Source organism: Monocercomonoides exilis, assembly GCF_001643675.1.
Source record: "Monocercomonoides exilis strain PA203 chromosome Unknown scaffold20-1493094, whole genome shotgun sequence".
NCBI classification, from domain to species: domain Eukaryota; phylum Preaxostyla; order Oxymonadida; family Polymastigidae; genus Monocercomonoides; species Monocercomonoides exilis.
In genome coordinates this window covers 545,115-564,241 of record NW_027150565.1, presented here as the reverse complement: position 1 = coordinate 564,241, position 19,127 = coordinate 545,115, and the positions used below count along the sequence as shown (strand labels likewise).

General features: G+C 40.1%; 3 protein-coding genes across 3 annotated transcripts; all 3 read left to right on the top strand.

Moving 5' to 3' along the window:
- Positions 1-2,492: 2,492 nt before the first annotated feature.
- Positions 2,493-3,438, top strand: MONOS_166 (uncharacterized protein; the record flags this gene model as incomplete). The annotated part of the gene is made up of 4 exons (XM_067869494.1): positions 2,493-2,656; positions 2,723-2,806; positions 2,876-2,984; positions 3,112-3,438. 4 exons carry the CDS (start codon positions 2,493-2,495, stop codon positions 3,436-3,438), a joined length of 684 nt encoding a protein of 227 aa, XP_067728101.1.
- Positions 3,439-5,265: 1,827 nt separating this feature from the next.
- Positions 5,266-11,140, top strand: MONOS_165 (uncharacterized protein; the record flags this gene model as incomplete). Its single annotated transcript, XM_067869408.1, has 4 exons — positions 5,266-6,593; positions 6,805-8,734; positions 8,870-8,978; positions 9,234-11,140. 4 exons carry the CDS (start codon positions 5,266-5,268, stop codon positions 10,865-10,867), a joined length of 5,001 nt encoding a protein of 1,666 aa, XP_067728100.1. The 3' UTR covers positions 10,868-11,140.
- A 17-nt stretch (positions 11,141-11,157) lies between these two features.
- MONOS_164 (putative RNA binding rRNA processing protein) lies at positions 11,158-19,033 on the top strand. The gene is made up of 2 exons (XM_067869306.1): positions 11,158-11,282; positions 11,381-19,033. Exons 1-2 carry the CDS (start codon positions 11,172-11,174, stop codon positions 18,914-18,916), a joined length of 7,647 nt encoding a protein of 2,548 aa, XP_067728099.1. The 5' UTR covers positions 11,158-11,171; the 3' UTR covers positions 18,917-19,033.
- The last annotated feature ends 94 nt before the right edge of the window (positions 19,034-19,127 follow it).

Sequence of the window (19,127 nt, the reverse complement as noted above, 5' to 3'; positions counted from 1 at the left end):
ATTGCCATTCAAAAATAAACTGTTGGTTGGATCAAAAAGAAACAAAAAATTTCCATTTTTGCCTTATACAACCAATGCTTGAGGTTTCTTTGCACTCTGTTTAGCCCTTTTTTTATTAAGCAAAAATTAAACAGTTTGAATTGTGATCATTTTTAGACTGAAAGATAATCGACGATGTGTGTATTTATCTTTAATTTTGTTATTATCCAAGCTTTGCCCCTAATTTTGAATATTTTTTGGAACAAACAGAATGTATTTGTCAAATGATGATAAATGTGAAAAAGGAGTTCAAGCTATGACCAAAACCGAGCAGTTTACGAGTTTGTTCTTTTATTTGGATTAAACAATTTTGAACATAATTTTTGATTTTTTTTTCATTCCATTTACAGAATTGTTCAATGAACTTGAGCGTTGCAGAGAAGATGAGAAAAAACAGAAAATTGAGGAAATGAATGAAATGATCAATGAAATGAATAGAAAGGAATTCACATCAGTTTTCACAGAAGAACTGTTCGATACAATCGGCAAAATGATTGAAGAAAAGACATTGTCATGGTGAAATGCAATTTTGCTTTTGAAGCACGTCGGGTATTGCAAAGCATTGAAAGGATTTTCTCTTTTTTCTTTTGATAATTCATTGCTGCGTGAAAGAATGAGAGAGGTGATGGTTGATGAAAATGAGAAGAAAAAGGAAATGAACGAAATAATTCTTACGGATATCTGCGAATGCTATTTGTTGTTGAACAGATGGTTTTCATCTGAAATGGATTCAATTTGCGTGCCTTGCCTTCTAGCAGTTGCCTTGAAGAAGGAGCAAAACGAAGAAGTACAAAAAGAATTGGAAATAGCATTGTTGGCTTTGAGTTTCATTAGCCAATATTTTGCATGAACATTTTCATTTCCTTTATGATATAATTGAGTATTTTTTTCTATTTTTTTTAAAAAGTTAAACAAGAACAGTATTTGAATGAAATCAAAGAAATCATCAAATATCATCAGGAGCATCGTGATTTGATGCAACTCGCCTATCAATCTGCTTGGAAATTTTTGATGTGTAGATATTACGAAGGCATCGATTTTTCAGGGGTGATTAAGAATGAACAACATTTTGGTAGAGAGGCAGCGAGAGAACTGGAAGAGTTGACAAGAAGAGTTGATTGGAAGAAGAAAGAAGAGGAAAGTTGAAAAGAAACAAAAGAAGATCATTATTTGATGAGATGGATCAGAACGTTGAAGTATTTCTTTTTTTAAATGTTTACGTTGGAATAAAGAATCTACTGAGCTTCGAGGTTTCATTGCTCAGTTATTTCAATCAGCAATGGATAATTACAAACATATTAGCTTCTTGTGCGCTCATTCCTTGAAAGATGCAGCGGAAGAGATAGATGTGAAAGCTGATGTTTTGTTGAAGGAAGGTGTTGTAGATCTGTTTTCAGAGGAAATGAAACGATCAACTTTGGAACAATTTACTGTGTGGAATTGTTTGCATTTCTTTTTGACTATTTCAGAAAGATTGAAAGAAAAGACAGATGATGAAAAGGAAGAAGCGAAAAGAAAGTCAGCGAAAATGGAGATATTTGAAAAGATGGAAGAAGAAGGATATGAAGATGCTATCACAAGTTTTCACAATCCATTTTCTCTTCTCAGAAAGAATTATTTTTGTGGTATATCGTTTAAATTTTCTGATTATTTTATGAACTTGTGATGAAGTATTATAAAAAGAATTTTGTAACTCAAATATTAAGTTTTTCTCTTTTCATCATTTCACAAAGTGGAAAACAAACATTCATTTGTATCTTTATATTAGTTTAATTTTGATTTTTATTTTTTGAAGACAAATAGCGTTAAAAATTGAAAGTCATGTTGAACAGGTCTTATTCAAAATATTATTATAATTTTCAAATAAATATTCATGATTTATAAGATGAAATTTCACATTGAAAGTCATCAAAAATAAAAAAGGGAAAAGAGTAAAAAATATTTTAGATATAAATTATGACAATTCGAAATTTAGTGATTATTTATTATATTGAATATAACTGTTTTTATATTTATAAAGAATCATTTTCTAACCCATCACAAATTTAGTGAAAGAACAATGAATTCAATTTTACTTAATTTGTCAAGATTATGCAATAGGATTAATTTCAACTCAAAATTTTTTGGATGTGCAATAACTTTTTATTACCTTCTCAGCTTGGATTCTCATATCGGAATCATTGCAGATGCATTTGAAGTGTTATTATTAACAAATATTGGTTCAACTCTAGCTTCAACAATTATATTTCATGATACTCCAGGCTTGAATAAATGAAAATAAAGATTTATATTCCTGTTAATTGTTTATTCAAATGTTTGTAGACTGGATCGACAATCCAACAGTTTTTCTGAATGCATTTTTGTTCAGCTTTTTAGTTTCAATAATTCCAAAAAAATGGAAACGTTATTTGAATTATACAGAATTTCGAATTCCATTTGTTGTCTGCACAATTATGTCTTCTCTGAGGAAGGCTATTAACTTTTTTCCAGATATTTCAAGAAAACACCCTCGAAATGACATTTATTTAATGCTACTCGAAGCATATTTTATTGTATGTCTTCCTATGCATATTCTTTCTTTCGCAGGAAAGCGAAATCATCGTTCAGAATTGAAATTGTTTGCTCAATGTATCAAAGAAAATAAATGTATTAACTGAACGATTTTGTTGTTTTAATTTTTAAGGTTTATAATGACAACTGTAATAGCCAGCATCCTATATATGATTTTTGTGATTCCCGAAAGATTTATTAGCGTTTCAACATCCTCGTTTCTTTTCCGCAATCAAATCTATAGAAGAATTGATTCTAAAGGAAAATTAATTAGTTATTTATTCAGACTTGCTTCTTTCTTGGCAAAGCATCAAATTTGGCATAGTACTGCAGTTGATTTGTTTCCTGTGATTAGCACTATTGGAGTTAGTGGTGTATATTTATTATTACAGATGGTTTGAAGAAAAACAATTATTTCATTTCTCAAATATAATGAAACTTCCAAAATTTTTAATTTTTTTTTTTTTTTTGAAAATCTAAATTTTTATATTTTCTTCATTATTTCTTATTTTTCTTTTAAAGCTAAACAGCGTTTATTCATGTACAAAGCATAAAACCCAACATCAACGTAACAGAGCTGCAGTAGAAGATGATTTCGAAGAAGAAACAAGTGAAAGTGATATTCGAAGGCGAAATGAAATGCAAAGAGCAATTCGTATGCGAATTGAAATGAATCAAAAAAGGGAAGAAGAAGCCCGCAAACGACAAGCGACTGCGAGAAACAAAGAAACATATCCAAGATATCAAAGTGCACAAAGGAACAGCCCATCATTCACTACATTTTCACCGAGGCCGTTCGGATGGCCAGCCAATGAGGAGACAGAAGCAAATAAAACAAAATTTATTTGAACGGAAATGGGATGAAAATCTATTTATTATCCTTTTAATGTGGAATCCTTCATTATTGAAAGAAAAAAATTCATAATGAAAGCGACCATTTTAATACGATCCTTGAAAAAATCCTTTTACAGAATAAAGTGACTCAAATAAAATTTGAACATGCACTCACAATTTCTTGATGCCGTTTCTGTTCGCATATTTACAAAGGGTTTCATGGTAGATTATTTATGCTTCCATCTTTCATTTTTGGATTTCCCCGAAATTTGCGAATGACCAAAGAGAACATGAATGCATTTGATTTCATATTTGTTTCAAAAGAGTGAAAAATGAGTTGAAATATGTATTTAACATTAGACATTTTTTTAATTAAAACACACTTCAAACATTTAATTTTTTCTGTAATTGAATAAGCTACTATACTGAAGTTGCACCAATCCACTTCAAAAAATCCAAAAAGAATAAAATTCTATGAAAACTGTAATCTTGAATTAAAATATTTTTCGAAGATTTTTTATGAACTCTTTAAACACAAAATTGAAAAGAATTTGAATTTGCTTACAAACATTAACTCAATAGAAAACATTTCCTTTGAAAATTCAACAATTTCTCAATTTTGTTATTTATTGAAAAAATCAACTTGTGCATCGTTTCAATGAACAATTTTTTTCTTCAGATTATCAAAACATTTTAATAACTGACAAGAGAGCTCTGGAATCTTGATCTTAATATAATAATATTATTAAAATATTAATTATTAGTTTATTGCCGAAAAGGCACAAATATGAATGAACTTGTACCAGAAGTTATTCATGAGATCTTTAAATATTCTTCTCCAGAGGATGTGATTTGTTCTCTAGCACTTGTGTTTGAATAATTTGTGATATATATTCATCATTTCTGTATTTTGAACTTTGTTTTAGATGCAAAAAATGGAGAGATGTTTCGCATCACTCAGGGTTAGATTTTTTCCCCCCTATTTTGATTATGCTTTTGAACTTTTCAAAAATTGCTATTCAAAAAGTATCTGGAAACATTTTTATAAAAGGCAAATTCAAATCGAAAGAAGTTGGAGCCTTCTTGGATGGTCAATGCCTTTTTCTCATCCAAAGGAAAATCGCTTTTTTTCTCCTTTGAATGTCCAAGAACATGCTTTTTCACTTGGTTCAAACATTGAGATGGAGACGGCTCTACAAGACAATCTTGATGCACATCTTCAGTGTTTATTGCATATTCTTTTCAAAAGTTATAGAAAATAATGTTTCATTGTTTAATGTTCTATGTTTAGGTTGTTTGCATCAACATTTATTTGCCCTTCGTCATGCGGGCAATGATTTGTTTCCTTACGCATCCTGGAAGACTCAAACAGATAAAAACAGAAATGAAGAGCATATTTCATCGAAAGAAATAGCGCCCCATCGAAGGTTGTCCCTATCAAATAACTCATTGTCTTCTCCACCAACTTCGCCAACACTTTCTTTTTCTTCTCAATCGCCTCTTCCATTATCGGTCTCAACCACTCCTCCTCTAGCAAACACTGCAGAATCTTTTTCATCTCTAACTACTCAGATTTCCTCTCCATTCGGAATATTAACTCCAGAAACACCAGTTATTAGAACATTTCAAGAAAGATTGTTTGATCTAATTGCACTTCAAAAACGATGGAAAGAAGGGATATGCACCGTTAACAAAATTGACGGTGTGTTTCTTTTATATCATGCAGCACTTCTTTTTATGTGAGTCTATTTTTTTTTAAAAAAAATTCTGTATTTGTTCCGTAATTGCAAACATCATTATTAAACAACACCTCTCACAGCGCATTTGGACGGAATCCGCTCGATGCAAGTCCAGGAGCATCTGATTGTCGCTTGTGGGGATCGCGGAAATGTGAAGGTGTTCCACTCCAGCACAGGGCGGCAGCTGCGGTCTTTTATGTCTCCGTACTTGCTCGACATCGACAGAGATGCTTGGATGGTGAGAAGAGCGGTTTCCAGAGAGACAGAAGTGGATGTGGAAAATGACAGAGAGCAGGCAAAGCAAAGCAAGAAGCAGAAAAAATCTAATGATCAATCAGGAACTAAAAAATCGAAACCAGGCAAAAACGATGAAAGTGACATCAGCCAGCCGTATGATGAAGAACCAGTGCATTCAGATAGCGTTTCCTCTCCTCCTCCTTCTTCATCTGCACCGCTCTCCTCTTCCTCTGCCTTGTCCACTCCGCCAAAGGGCAGTGCACACACAGTCTCCGTCACCCAGCTATCGGCGCCTCCGACATTCATCGACCAGCGCGAGCTGCACCGCCTGCCGCCGTCGCATGCCTCAGGGGCGCTGCTGTGTGTGGCCTTTGACTCGCGCACGCTGGTTGCGGGCGGGGAAAGAGGACGGCTTGCGCTTTGGCGAGACGACCCGCTGCACTTCAACTTCGACCTGTGCGGAGAGGCGAAGGCAGCAAAGCAGCGGAAAACACAAAAGACACTAAAGACACAAAAAGCACAGAAAACACAGAAAACAGGAAAGATGCTATCGTCTGCGCTTTGTGCGCCTCAGCACGTGGTGGATTCTTCTTCTGCACCTGCGGCGTTTGCATCGTCGGAGCTGTTCACAGCAGCAGACAGCGCGTCTGCCCCGCTTTCAGCTGGCATTCAGCACTTGGAGCTTCCACAGGCACAGCTCAAAGAAGCACGGCTGGGCAGGAAAGAACCCAAAAACAAGAGCAAATCTTTTGTAGACAATGCCTTTGAAGCATTCACTGGAAAGCGCAAAGTGAGGGTCGTTGTGAATGAGCAGAAGCGGCGCGATGAGGATGACTTGCTTGAAGATGCAGATGAGAACGAAAGGGATTCAGAGCAGAGTTCAGAAAGCAGCTATGGCGATGTCTATGAGAAAGACGAGGGATATCGCGACAGATGGGACGGAGACGATATTTACCTCACGCAGCAGCGAAAGCGGAGGAAAGAGAAGCGGAAGAGGCAGATGAAGCAGAAGATGATGTTTGATTTCCAAAGAGAAGGGGGGTTGCTTCTGAATGACGCGGACACGCCGTTCGGGATGGAAGGCTCAGGGCAGCTGATTGATGAAGAAGAGGAAGAATACTCGAATCGCATAGCAAAACAGAGAAACGTGACGATTCCGTCAATATCGATAACCACACCCCATGACGATATCTAGTGTGTTAAATGTGCATTTTTTTAAATAAGATTTTTTTTTTCGTTTTTTCTTTCTTTCTTTCTTTTTTTAATGAATGACTCATTCATTTTTCTGTGATTTAAATCATTATTCTGCTGTATTGTTCATTTTAATAATTCACTTTTAATGTTTCTCTTTGACATATTTTTTATTTTTATTAATTTATTAATTAATTAATTTATTTATTTTCAGTGCCATTGCTCTGTCGAAGGATCATCTTCTCACAGGCGGAAGAGGAGCGCGGAATGCGATCTGTGTGTGGAACATTAAAGACGAGTGTGTGACTGAGTGGAAGACGAAGAGAGAGACAATCATTGAAGCCAAGCAAGAACTCGAGCCTGTTGATGAGAAAGAGGGAGAGGAGGAAGAAAGAGAAGAAGAAGAAGAGGAAGAAGAAGAGTGTAAGGAAAGAGAGGAAGAAGAGACATCTGAAGATGGAGGTGATTTTGGCGTGAATGAGAAAGACTCATCTGAAGACACCTCAGAAGATGAGCATTCAAAAAGGCACAGCAACAAACAGAGTTCGAAGTCTGTGTCTATCAAAACGCCGAAGCCACAATTTGCGCAGAACGCCTTTTCTTTGAATTCCGCAGCGCTTTCCAGGCATCTCGACATGGAGACAGAGAAGAGGCTGTTGGAAGCGTCGTATACGAAGCAGAAGGCACGCCAGCCAAAAAGGAAAGGAAAAAGACACAACACAAGCAAAGTGGTGAAAGGAGCCAGCCCGCTGCCGTCTTCCTCGCCTGTCTCTGGAAGCAAAGGCAGTTTGAGCTATCAAACAAAAGAGGAACTGAAGAAAAGAGGGAATATAAAAGGAATGGAAGAATATGAAGGAAGTGATGAAGAGTCGGATTCGCTGTATCTGGCGGTGGAGGTGAAGATGAAGAAAGGGCAGACAGAAGAAGACATCGAAGACGAGGTTGGAGAGATGATTGGAAAGATGATGAGAAAGCGGTCGAAACAGCTGGCAAGGAAGCAGAACAGCAAAGAGACTGAGGGAAAAACCAATAAACAGACACAAAAGGGACAAAAAGCATATAAAGAAGAAGCGAAGAATCAAAGAAAAGCGAAGTTTGAAGATGAAAGTGCGTCTTCGAACGAGCAGGAGACAAGCGATGAGCCAATGGGTGTGATTCATTTCAAGTCTCAGAAAGAGAGGGAGCAGAACAGAAAATACGGCAAACACCAAAAGAACCAGAAGCAGAAATGCTTGGCAGTTGACAGTGAGAGTGAGGAAAGCATTAGAGAAGAGATTATTGCAGAGCTGATGCTGAATGAGAGGGAGATGATGAAAGAGGAGAAAGCGAAGTGGGAAGCGAAGTTTGCGAAAGGAAGAGGAGGGAAAAGAAGAGGGGGAGGAGGTATTAGTGGAGGTGGAGGTGGAGGTGGAAGAGGAAGAGGAGAAAGGGGAGGAGGAAGAGGAGGAGAAGGAGAAAGTAAATGGCAAGTGGAACGAGGAGATGAATTTCGAAGTGAAAGGGGGAAAAGAAGCAAAGCAGAAGAAAACGAGAAGATGATTCAGATGCTTCTGGATGCAGATGATGAAAGAGACAAAAATGAGAAGAAAGGCAAAAGACGCAGAAGAGATAAAAATGCATTGACATATGAAAATTCATCAAAAGCGGGTGAATTTAACTATAAAAACAAAAACAAAGGCAAAAATAGAAAAGAAAAAGGAGAGTCAAGTGAAGAAGAAGAGGAGGAAAATGAGGAGGAGGAAAATGAAGAAGAAGAAGAAGATTCATCAAGTGTTCACTTTGTCAGTGAAGACAATTCTTCGCCTTGTGCAGACAAGAAGAAAAATAGCAGCTCATCATCATCATCTTCTTCTTCTTCTTCCCATTTTCGCAAATCCCCAAACAGCACGACGATCACAACGACAACCACGATTAAAACCACCTATCAAATTGACAGGCATGTCACTTCGCTCAACTTGGCGCCGCAGAGGCTGAGGGGGCACAACGGGTCTGTGCTTGCCCTGCAGCTGGATGGAGAAAACATGAAGGCGTGCTCGTCTTCGGCAGATAAAACGATCAGGCTCTGGGATGTGGGATCGGGAAACTGCGAGTCGGTGATTTCTGTTCATTATCCTGTGTGGTCGCTGCAGTGGGACCAGCAGAAGGTGTGAGAATTGTTATGTTCATTTGATATTATCAAAATTTATTGGGGAAATAAAAAATAAAATAATCAAATAAAATTAAAAATATAAATATATATTAAAAATTTAAATGAATATTTATCCAACTTCTAATGTTAGATTGTGTGTGGGCAGAGTGACGGCACGATGAGTGTGTATGACAGATACACAGGCGCAAAAGTGTATTCTGAGAAAAGACATTCAGGTGGAGTCGGTGCTCTTCAATTTGGTTTGAGTCACTTTTTTGGACATTCTGATTCTTTTTTATTTTTATTTTTTTATTTTATTTTATTTTTTTATTGAATGTTTATATTTTTGATTGCTTTCTTTTTCTTGTGATTTCTTTTCCTTTTTCTGACTTTCTTTTCTTTTCTTTTCTTTTCTAACTTTTCTTTTCTTTTTTTTCTTTTCTTTTCTTTTCTAACTTTTCTTTCTTCCTTTCTTCCTTTTTAATTGGAAAAATCATTTCTTCTCAATTTCTCAGACAATGGATACAGACTGGCCACTGGAGGCGACGATGGTGCAGTTGTTGTGTGGGACATGCGCAAAACAGGCACAAGCAACTTCAATGAATTCACATCAAGTCCAGTGGAATCAGCATACAGCAGCTATGGCTCTTCTTCTTCTTCTTCTTCTTCTTCTTCTCGTTCTCTTTCATTTCTGTCTCCTTCCTCGTTTTACTCCACTTCGCCTGTCGGAATATCAGTTCCTCCGATTTCTCATTCACTTTCTTCACCAACAGCCACATCCTCCACATCACAGCTGTCTTCCACTGCATTCCCTCCTTTCTCCTTGTTGAACGATTTTTCTTCATTTCCACAAGAAAACAATGAGAACAAAGAAAATCGCAATCATCACATTCATCATCATCATAATAGCCATCATCATCATCATCATCATCATCACAGCAATAAGAACAACAATAGCCATTTCCTCTCCATTTCAGAAGCACACGACGGCTCCTCTTCACCTGCTGCAGACGATGCATTGTCTGACCCGCAGCTGAGTGGTATTTCTCCTCCGTCTGTCAGCAACATCAGCAGAATGGCTGGAGATGATAAGGCAGAAAGAAGGGGCAGATCCCGTTCTCCCCAGCCAGCCCCCACAAGACATCAGCTGCAGCGTGCGATGAAGCCGGAAAGCAGCAGAGCGTTGCCGTGGAGAAGAAGAAGGGTTGATAGAGAGCTGTTTGGGCTTGTGCCGGAGACTGGGAAAAGAGATGGGGAAAGACAAGATGGAGGGGTATTCGAGGAAAATGGAGAAAGTCAGACAGAAGAAGTGGAATCAGACTCAGAAACAAGCTCTTCATCATCATCTTGTTCTTCTTCTCGTTCTTCTTCTTGTTCTTCTTCGAGATGTTCGTCTGATGGAGAGAGAAGCGATGGCTCAGCTTCAGATGGCAGCAGTGCAAGTGGAAGTGATTCAGCAACACATTCAGTACATTCGCACTTGTCCGTTCGCACTCGAAACGAGGCAGCAAAAGGGAAATCGAAGCAAACACAGAGCAAAACAGAAGTGAATTTACAGACAAGAACACAAATGAAACAGCAAATGGGCAAAGAAAGCCAGCGGCAGGGGCAGCCGAACCGCAAAGACAGAAAAATTGAAAAGTTTGTGAGAAGAGACAGGCATCATCACAGACACAGACAAGAGGAAGATGACAAAAACAAAGTGAAACATACTTCGCCTAAACAGTCGTTCATTGAGGGCTCGCAGGTGCTGCAGGGTGAAAGGAGGGAGCCTTTGGCATTTCTCGGCTCAGCTGGATTGAGTTTTTCGACTCCATTTGCAACTTCCTCTTCATCATCATCTTCTTCTTCTTCTGCTCCTCCTCTTCCTTTTTCTGTCACCTCTTCCGTTTCCTCTTCCTCTCGCTCCACTCCTTCTTCATTGTTATCACCCACTTCACATCTGCCAAACACCCCTCGTTCCGCACAGGCATCATTGCCATCGAGGCTTCAGCCCCATTTCTACAGGCTCCTTGGCCACACACGCCCTGTGGAAGCTATTTCAATAGACCAGACTCGTATTGTGTCTGGCTCTCTTGATGATTCCATAAGGATTTGGGATTTTTGTCGTCCAAAGAGCACATTGTTTCAACATCAAAAGCCTAAATAATATTTTAAAAATAAAATAAATAAATAACAACATCATTTCATTTCTTCAAAAAAATAAGAAAAACGATTTTTAAAAGATGGAATTTACTTCTCTTTATTCAAATTTAATGTGAATTCCAATACATATTTTTCAAGAAAAATGAACAAATGAATTGAATGTGTAACATTTTTATTCGAAAAGTTTTGAATTTTGTTATATTCATTTTTTTATTCACTTCAAACAAACCATAATCTATTATGAATTAACGTACAATAATGTGTTGATCAAAATAAATTTCTTTTTATTTCTCTTTGAAGAAAAGTTAATGTCGCGTAAAATCAAAGAGAAAAGCAATGAAATTTTTAGGGATCAAGCTCCAACCAGTGGAAAGTTAACACTTCCACAGGATCTTGGGAAAATGATGAAACAAAATGAAGTTTGCTTTTATTGCTTTGACGTTTTGGCTTTTAAAAATTTCTGATTTGATTTATTACAACTATTTATTTAAATTTCTTGTGTGAAAAACTTTTGAAGGAAATTGAAGTGGACAAATCAAAATGGCAAAATTGGTCTTATGACGAACAGAAAGCATGGGGCCAATTTGTTACAGAAAAGCTCGATATAGGAAATGTATATACAGTGTCAAAGAAAGAATTTCAGCAAGAAAATGATCGCGTATTCGTTGAACAAGTCGTTTATAAACAACTTGATTCAAATAAATTTAAGCATCAAAAGTCGGCACAATCTTCAATATATGGATATTTAATTCGGCTTCCTCATGTATCAATGAAATATAAAGATCCAATTAAAAACACGAAAACAAAACTCAGCTTGAATCCAATTGGATTTTTGCCAGTTGAACATATTTGCGATGATTGTGGTGAAAAAAAGAAAGAATTGATGGAGAAGTTTAAACCAGGATCAGAGATAAGTGAAGTAGATTTTGCTATATTACGTCATGATCGAACAATGGTGTCAAAATTAATCAAGTTTTTACCAAAGTCAATTGAACAAAATCAAAAAGATTCAAAATCCAAAAAGCACGAGTTATTTTACGCAAATCATCCTCTATTTTTGTCAAAGGAAGTTGATGAGGAAGAGGAATTTGAACTTAAACCATTGGCTGAACGAAAGAAAGCTGAGAAGGAATCCTTCCAGAAAAGAACCCACGATGGACGCCCACAACAAAAAGGGCAGAAAACGACTTCAACAGCTGAGGAATTTACTCCTTCTGCACTGTTTCCGTCTGTTGTCATCTGCATCACACTGAAACGGTCCTTTGTTGACTATGCGATGTCTTTTGCCTCTGAGTCAGGTGTGACTCCACCACACAGCATTTCTGAGCTCCATGTTGGAGAAATTGTGCCTGTTTCTGTTGTAAGCAGCGGAAAGAAAAAGACAGCGCATAAACCAAAAGTCATGCAAAAGTCGAAGAAAGGAAGGAGGGGAAGATATGAGGAAGACGATGATGATGATGATGATGAATCAGAGGGAGAAGAGGAAGGGAAGGCTAAATCGATCTTTGTGGAGTCATTTGGAACGATTTCAGGATTGGTGCCGAGGACATATTTAACCAGCCAAGTGTACAATCGCAATAATTTAAAGGGAAAAGGTCAAAATGATGCTAATGAAATGGATTCGGAAAAGAAGAAAGAGGAGGAAGAAGAAGAAGAAAGAGGGAAAAAGGAAAAGAAGAATGGAAAAAAGAAAGATAAAAAGCAAGCAAAAAAAGGAAACAAAAAAGGAAAAAAAACCTTCGAAAGCGAAGACGAAAGCGAAGATGATGATGAAGACTCTTCAGAAGAAGACGAAGACGAAGAGGAAGAGGAAAGCGAGCAGTTGAAAGGAAGAAGCGTTGAAGACAATGCATTTGTGGTGAATGGGCAGACGCTGTTTGCGCGGGCAATGAGGATCGAAAGAGTCAACCGTGACTCGAACAAGAAGAGCAGCAAAAAGCACAAGGGAAAGAAAGGAGAAGATGAGTATAACGAGGGCGTGCTTGAACAGTTTGACAAGAAGTCAGGAACTGTTCAGACGCTTCCACTTCCTCCTTTTTCATCGTCTTCTTCCTCTTCCTCTTCTTCTTCTTCTTCTTCAGTCAAAACTCGAATGGACAGAGTGTGTTTCTCCGTACGCCCAACAGACACTGTCATGGCGAGTGAGAATCCGATTGGCGTCCACAAAGAAGTCGCTAAGATGACTGAGGCTGTGTTGGATGCTGCCTCTTCGCAGGCCAACTCAAAATACACGTCAGACACACCGCAGCCGAAGAAGAAGAATCTTGGGCTGCTTCGTGTTAACCCGTCGTATCTCTTCGCCTTCTTCCGCTCGCTTGTTGCAGAAGGAGCAATAAACATCAATTCTTCTTCAACTTCTTCTTCTTCCTCTTCCTCTTTCTCACTCCCATCTTCACAGATGATGATGCACAATGATCTTTTCTCGACACTTGGCGTAGAAAATGTACCATCTGTGCTTCCAGCCACAGTCGAGGCATGCAACTCATTGTATTTGGTTATCAAAGTATCTCTTCCTTCTTCTTCTTCTTCCTCTTCCTCCTCTTCTTCCTCTTCTTCCTCTTCTTCTTCTTCTTCAACTACTTCTGCTTCAACATCAACCGACTCTGCAGATTCCTCATCATCCTCAAAGAAAGATACAGAAGCACCCGCAAAGGAGAAGTCTGTGATTGCGTATGTTCCTCTGAAATCGTTCAACAGCCCTCTTCTCGTCGATTCAGCATCAAATCCAGCCCCATCACCTTTCGACTTCCCTGTCCACAGCACAGTTTTCGTCTATTCCTCGTCTCTTTTGGCGTGTGGCACCTTCTCTTCACCGAAGAAGCTGTCATCTTCATCTGCTTTAAAACGTGCTGTTGAAAGCTGCTCAATGAAGCTTCCAGTTGTTGCTGAGCCATTCGTCTTTGCTGTTCTGGCACCGGCGCCGCGCGGGCAGTCGATCCGGACTGAAGTCAATGCTGCTTTCCCTGACCTGTTTCAGCCTCCGGAGCTCCCTCCTCTTCCGGCTGTTCCGGAGAAGCTCGTCACCCGCAGCTTATTTAAAAAGACAGACGACCTGCACATTGGGATGTTTGTGGAAGGCAAGATCGTTGGGGCATATCCTGACCAGCTGGATGTGAAGCTGGTGAACGAGGTGAATGTGGACGAGAAGGAGAAGAAGGAGTTCCTCATCTATGCGCGTGTGCACATCAGCTGTGTGCCGCTGCAGCTGAGACGATCGACTCTGCAGCTGTTGATGTCATCACCTTCGCTGCACACTGTTGTTGAGACCAGTCAGAATGCAAAGGGTAAAAGAGAAGGTCACAATGAGTGGGCAATGAAGGTGAAGGACTCACACAAATTCCACAAGCACAATGAAGGAGAAGAGAGCGAAGATGACTCTGAAGATGAGCTGGATGGTGAGCACAGACCGGAAATATATCAGAAATGGAGCGAGCGTCCATCTCCAATTTCACCACTGTTTCCTTTCCGGATACGGCAGACGCACATCTTCCGAATCATCGACATCTGCAAGTCTGAGACTAAACTTGGGGTGACAAGGCTGCGTGTCTATCTGTCGCTCTTGCCATCACATTTGGACCCTTCTTTCAAAATACCTGGCTCCCTCTCTGAATCTGCCATTGTTGAATCTGCAGGCTCCAAAAAGAAAGCAGCGAAAAAGGCAAGTTCAAAGAAAGGAAGCGAGAAAGAGGAAGCCGAGTCATTGACGATAGCTTCTCTTCCTCCACCGCATCCGATGATTCAGCTGAAGGATCTGTATGTTGGAATGCATGTGACAGGGGTGGTAACAAAGGTGTTGCAACAATCGCATTCGTTTGAAGGGCAGCGCCAGGCGCAGTCGACGCTGATTGTGTCGCTGTCGCCTTTTGTGTCTGTTGTGCTGCGGAGGATCGACTGCTCGCCGCTGCTGCACTTTGTGGGCGATGAAGAGAAGTGGAAGGCGTTTGCAGTGGTTGGGCGTGTGGTTACGGGGAGAATACAAAAACTGCATTATTCGTGGGAAAGAGAGGAGGAGGATGAAGATGAAAGTGAAGAGGAAGAAGATGATGATGATGAAGATTCCAAAAATAAAAAAACAGCAAAGAAAGGAAAGAAAGAGAAAAGCAAGAAAAGCGAGAAAGACGATAAGATCAAACTTGTTCACGAAGTTGTTGGGGCGTCAATGACACTTTTGCCTGAAGCGTATTTTGACCCGAATCCAACAAACAAGTCCAAAGATGCCAAAAAGGATAGCTTGGAGTTGCCAAAAGCAGACTCACACGAAATTGTGGGTGCGAACAACTGCAATGAAATATCGCCCATCCGCATTGGACTGCCGTTTGTTGCTTATGTTTCATCGATTTCACCGTGTGGTGCTGTGCTGACAATTCCAACAGGCGCAGGAAATGGGCCAGAAGGTGAGGAGGCTGTGATCAAAGCATGCATACAGAAAGAAGAGGAAGAGGAGAAAGAAGAAGAAGAGAAGGGAGAGGAGGAAGAAGAAGAAAAGGAAGAGGAGGAAGAAAATGAGGAAGAAGAAGAGGTAGATGAAAGCGAAAAGAGCGAAGAAAAAGAAGAAAGCAAAGAAAAATCAAAACAAATTAAGAATAACAAAAAGAATGTGTTAAAGACCAAAAAAATGGAGAAAAATTCTTCAGATGAAAGTGAAGAGGAGGAAGAGGAGGAGGAAGATGAGGAAGAAGATGATGATGACAGTTTGGAAGACGAAGACGATTCATCATCAGATGAAATTGAAGAGATGCTGAACAAAATGAGACAGCAAGCAATGTCTAAGAGTGAAAAAATAATGCTGAGGGCGCAGAAAGGCGAGAACTTGTTCTGTGGAATGCTTCACATTGCAGATGCCCAGCTTTCAAACAAACAATCAAAGAAAGATGCCAAAAAGGCAGAAGAAGCAAAAAAAGGAAAAGATAAGCAAAGCAAACGTGCTGTTGTGAATGGCAAGCGCAGATTGATTGATGACAGCGATGCTGAAGAAGAAGAAGAAGAAAGTAGAGGATACAACTCTGCATATGGCAAGCCTCGTCAAGAGCTCAGTTCACTGCAGCAGACATACCATGTAGGAGACTACATCCAATGTGTGGCCGTTGACTACAGAAAGGTAAGCCCCACAGATTTGACGCCGATGCTGTTCGTCTCCACAAAGAAGGAGATCGTCGATGAGGCGCTGTCGTTCGTTGAGCCGTTGACTCAGACACTTCTGTCGCAGTCGACTGCTGTTATTGATACAGCAGCGAAGGAGAAGACAGAAAAGGAATCAAACAAAAAGGAAGATGGATCAGCAACTGCTGCTTCTTCTCTTGTGCTGAAAAACACCTCAGAGAATCCTGATCCGTATGTTGATCCATTCCCTCTTCCACCAATTTACCCCACTAATTCATCGCATTCCGAAGCCACAGCTGTTCAAAGCAGCGGAAAGCATTCATCTTCTGCAGCCATCCCGTTCCCTCCGCTGTTCAATGTGCTCAACAACAAAGCTGCCAAGTTCTTCCGCATGAACTTCCTCCCATCTCTCTATGATCCAGCATCGTTCATTGAGTCATTGACAGCTGGACAGCGTCTGGAAGTGTATGTGAAAGTGGCAGCGAAGCGCATGGGAGTGATTGTGTGGCTGTCGCATGTGTTGTGCGGGAAGATTCCAATGTATCTGCTAAGAGATGACTATGTCGTCGACCCAGCTGCAGATTACCCAAGTGGAAAGCGACTTGTTGCTGCTGTGCATCAAGTCGTCTTCAAAGGGACGGGTGCAAATGAGATGGAAACAGAAGAAGAGAAGCCGAAAAGCGATGAAGAAGAAATTGAGACAAGCAAGCCAAAAGACAGCAGCGAAGAAAAGAGCAAGCCTGCTTTTGTGAGAAACTGTGGGTATGAGATCACGTTGAGAACAAGAACCACTATCCCTCCTCCTCCTCTCCGCATTGCTGACCTGAAGGTTGGTCAGGTGCTGCAGTGCCGTGTGTCAGGTGTGCAGAACTTCGGTCTGTTTATGGTGCCTGTTACGAAAGAAGAACTCAACGAGCAAGCTGCTGATTCCAGCTCTGCTCAGAGGAAGAAGAAGCCACCTTTCTCTGCATTTGCACATGTTTCTGAACTGACAGATGCGAAAGTTGAGAAAGGAACTGATGGAACATATTCGTTTGACACTAAAGAGTTTTATGAGGTGGGCGATATTGTCAAAGCTAAAGTAACAAAAGTTTCAGTGGAAGAAAAGAAAGTGTGGGTTGGGTTGAAGCCAAGCTACTTTACAAATGGAGAAGGAGAAGAGGAAGAAGAAGATGATGGCTCTGACATTTCACAGCAATTGGATATCAAAGAAGGCACTTCTGCAATGAATTCAATGATGGAGCTGATGAGAGAGAAAAGGAAAAATGCCAAGGATTCAGGAGATGATGAAGATGATGAAAGCGAAGAGGAAGAAGATGAGGATTTCCATCTGTCCGAGGCTGATGAAGCTGGTGAAGAAGATTTGCTCGACTCTGACATGTCTGATATTGAAGACGATGAATTAGAGCATTTGAATGAAAGCGACGATGAAGGCAACGAATCGTCTGATGTGCATCCAGCACCTTCACCAAGCCCATCCCCATCTCCGCCCCCTGGATTCATCACCGCAGACAGACACACGTTAACTGAAACAACTTCTGCATCTTCAAAGAAAGCACAGAAAGAGAATGCCCAGCAAAGCACCAAAAAGAATGCTATTGAGACATCTCCATCCGAAGCATCTGCTTCTCGTGTCAGCGCCTCTAAAGCAGGTCCCACTCCGTTCTTGTTGAATCCAGCATCGCAAGCACCAACAACTGAAGCAGACTACGAGCGACTTCTTGTGGCACATCCAGATTCTGCTCAAGTGTGGCTGCGGTACATGGCCCATCTCATTGCCATTGGCGAGACAGACGCAGCAAGGAAAATTGCACGAAGAGGTCTTTCAAGAATCAGCCCTGAGAAAGAAGACGAACGAATAGATGTTTGGGCTGGGTTGCTTGCACTTGAGGTGCGCTTGATGACATCATCTGCGAAGCTGCCAATGATCACGCCAGCTTCTTCTTCTGACATCTCAGGTGATGAAGAAGGTGCAGCTGGTGGAGCTGTCTTCCTTCAAGTGCTGAGAGAAGCTGCTGCTGCAGTGAATAAGAACAAGATCTATCCTCGTGCTTTGGAGCTGCTTCAGAGAGCTGGGCAGTTCAGAGTTGCAAAGACAGTTTGCGATGAGATGGCAAAGAAGGCGAAAGGATCAATGATCATATGGAGGAGCATTGTGAAGTATGCCATTGATGATGAAGCGAGGCAAAAGAAGCAACGTGCTGCGGAGAAGGCTTCTGATAGCAATTCGATGGAAGTGGAAGGAGCTGGTTATTCAGCAGGAGCACTTGAGCAGAAAGAGTTGGAAGACAAATTTGAAGAGATATTAGACGAGGATGAGAGAGAAGAGAGTGAGGTGTACTTTGACCAGTTGATTGACAGAGCAAAGCAGAGTCTGTCTGCAAAGGAGTACATCGAGCTGTGCACACACTGCGTGCGCTGCTTTTTCCAGGCCCATCTTCTGCTTAGAGGGCGAGCTGCGATTGAAGAGATGATCACAAACAACCCGAAAAGAATGGATTTGTGGTCAGTGTTCTTTGATTTGGAAGAGAAGGAAGTGGCAAGAAGACAGAAGGACCTCGAGGAAAAAGGAAAAGCAGGATTGGAAAATGAGGGAAATAAACGGAAAAATAAACAAGGAAAGAAAGGAAAAGGTGCAGACGGAGAAAAGGGAGAGGAAGTACAAAGAATGGAGGCGAAGCTGAGGGAAGCAATTGAAGTGTGCAGGGCAATGTATGAAAGAGCGTGCACTCTACGAGTTTCGTCATCGAAGAAGATGATGTTCCTGATCAAGCGATACAAGGCTTTTGAAGAGAAATATGGAGATAACAGCACAATGGAAAGAGTGAAGGAGATTGCCGACCAGTTCACAACATTGAAGACGCAACAGCAAAAAGAAGAGCTCGAGTCGATGGGAATTCCGTTCCAAATGGAAGATGACGATGAAGAAGGTGAAGAGCTTGACGAAGAGTAAAATGCAACATATTCAATTCATTTAATATTGCTTTTTTTGATTCTTCAGTTACAATTTCCATTCTCAAATCACTTCATTTTTAATGAGAAAAGAATAAAGATCAATTCATCCAATACAATCTCTTTTATTTTCGTTGATAAACTTCTGAATTTAGTAACTGTTGACGCGAAGAGTATTTATTGGATGAAAGGAAAAGGGCATCGAGAAAAAA

Bases quoted from the DNA above. Each gene is read 5' to 3' on its own strand.
- MONOS_164 (XM_067869306.1), top strand. From the start codon at position 11,172: ATGTCGCGTAAAATCAAAGAGAAAAGCAATGAAATTTTTAGGGATCAA. The intron at 11,283-11,380 runs GTTTGCTTTTAT...AAACTTTTGAAG, and splicing joins AAATGATGAAACAAAATGAA to GAAATTGAAGTGGACAAATC.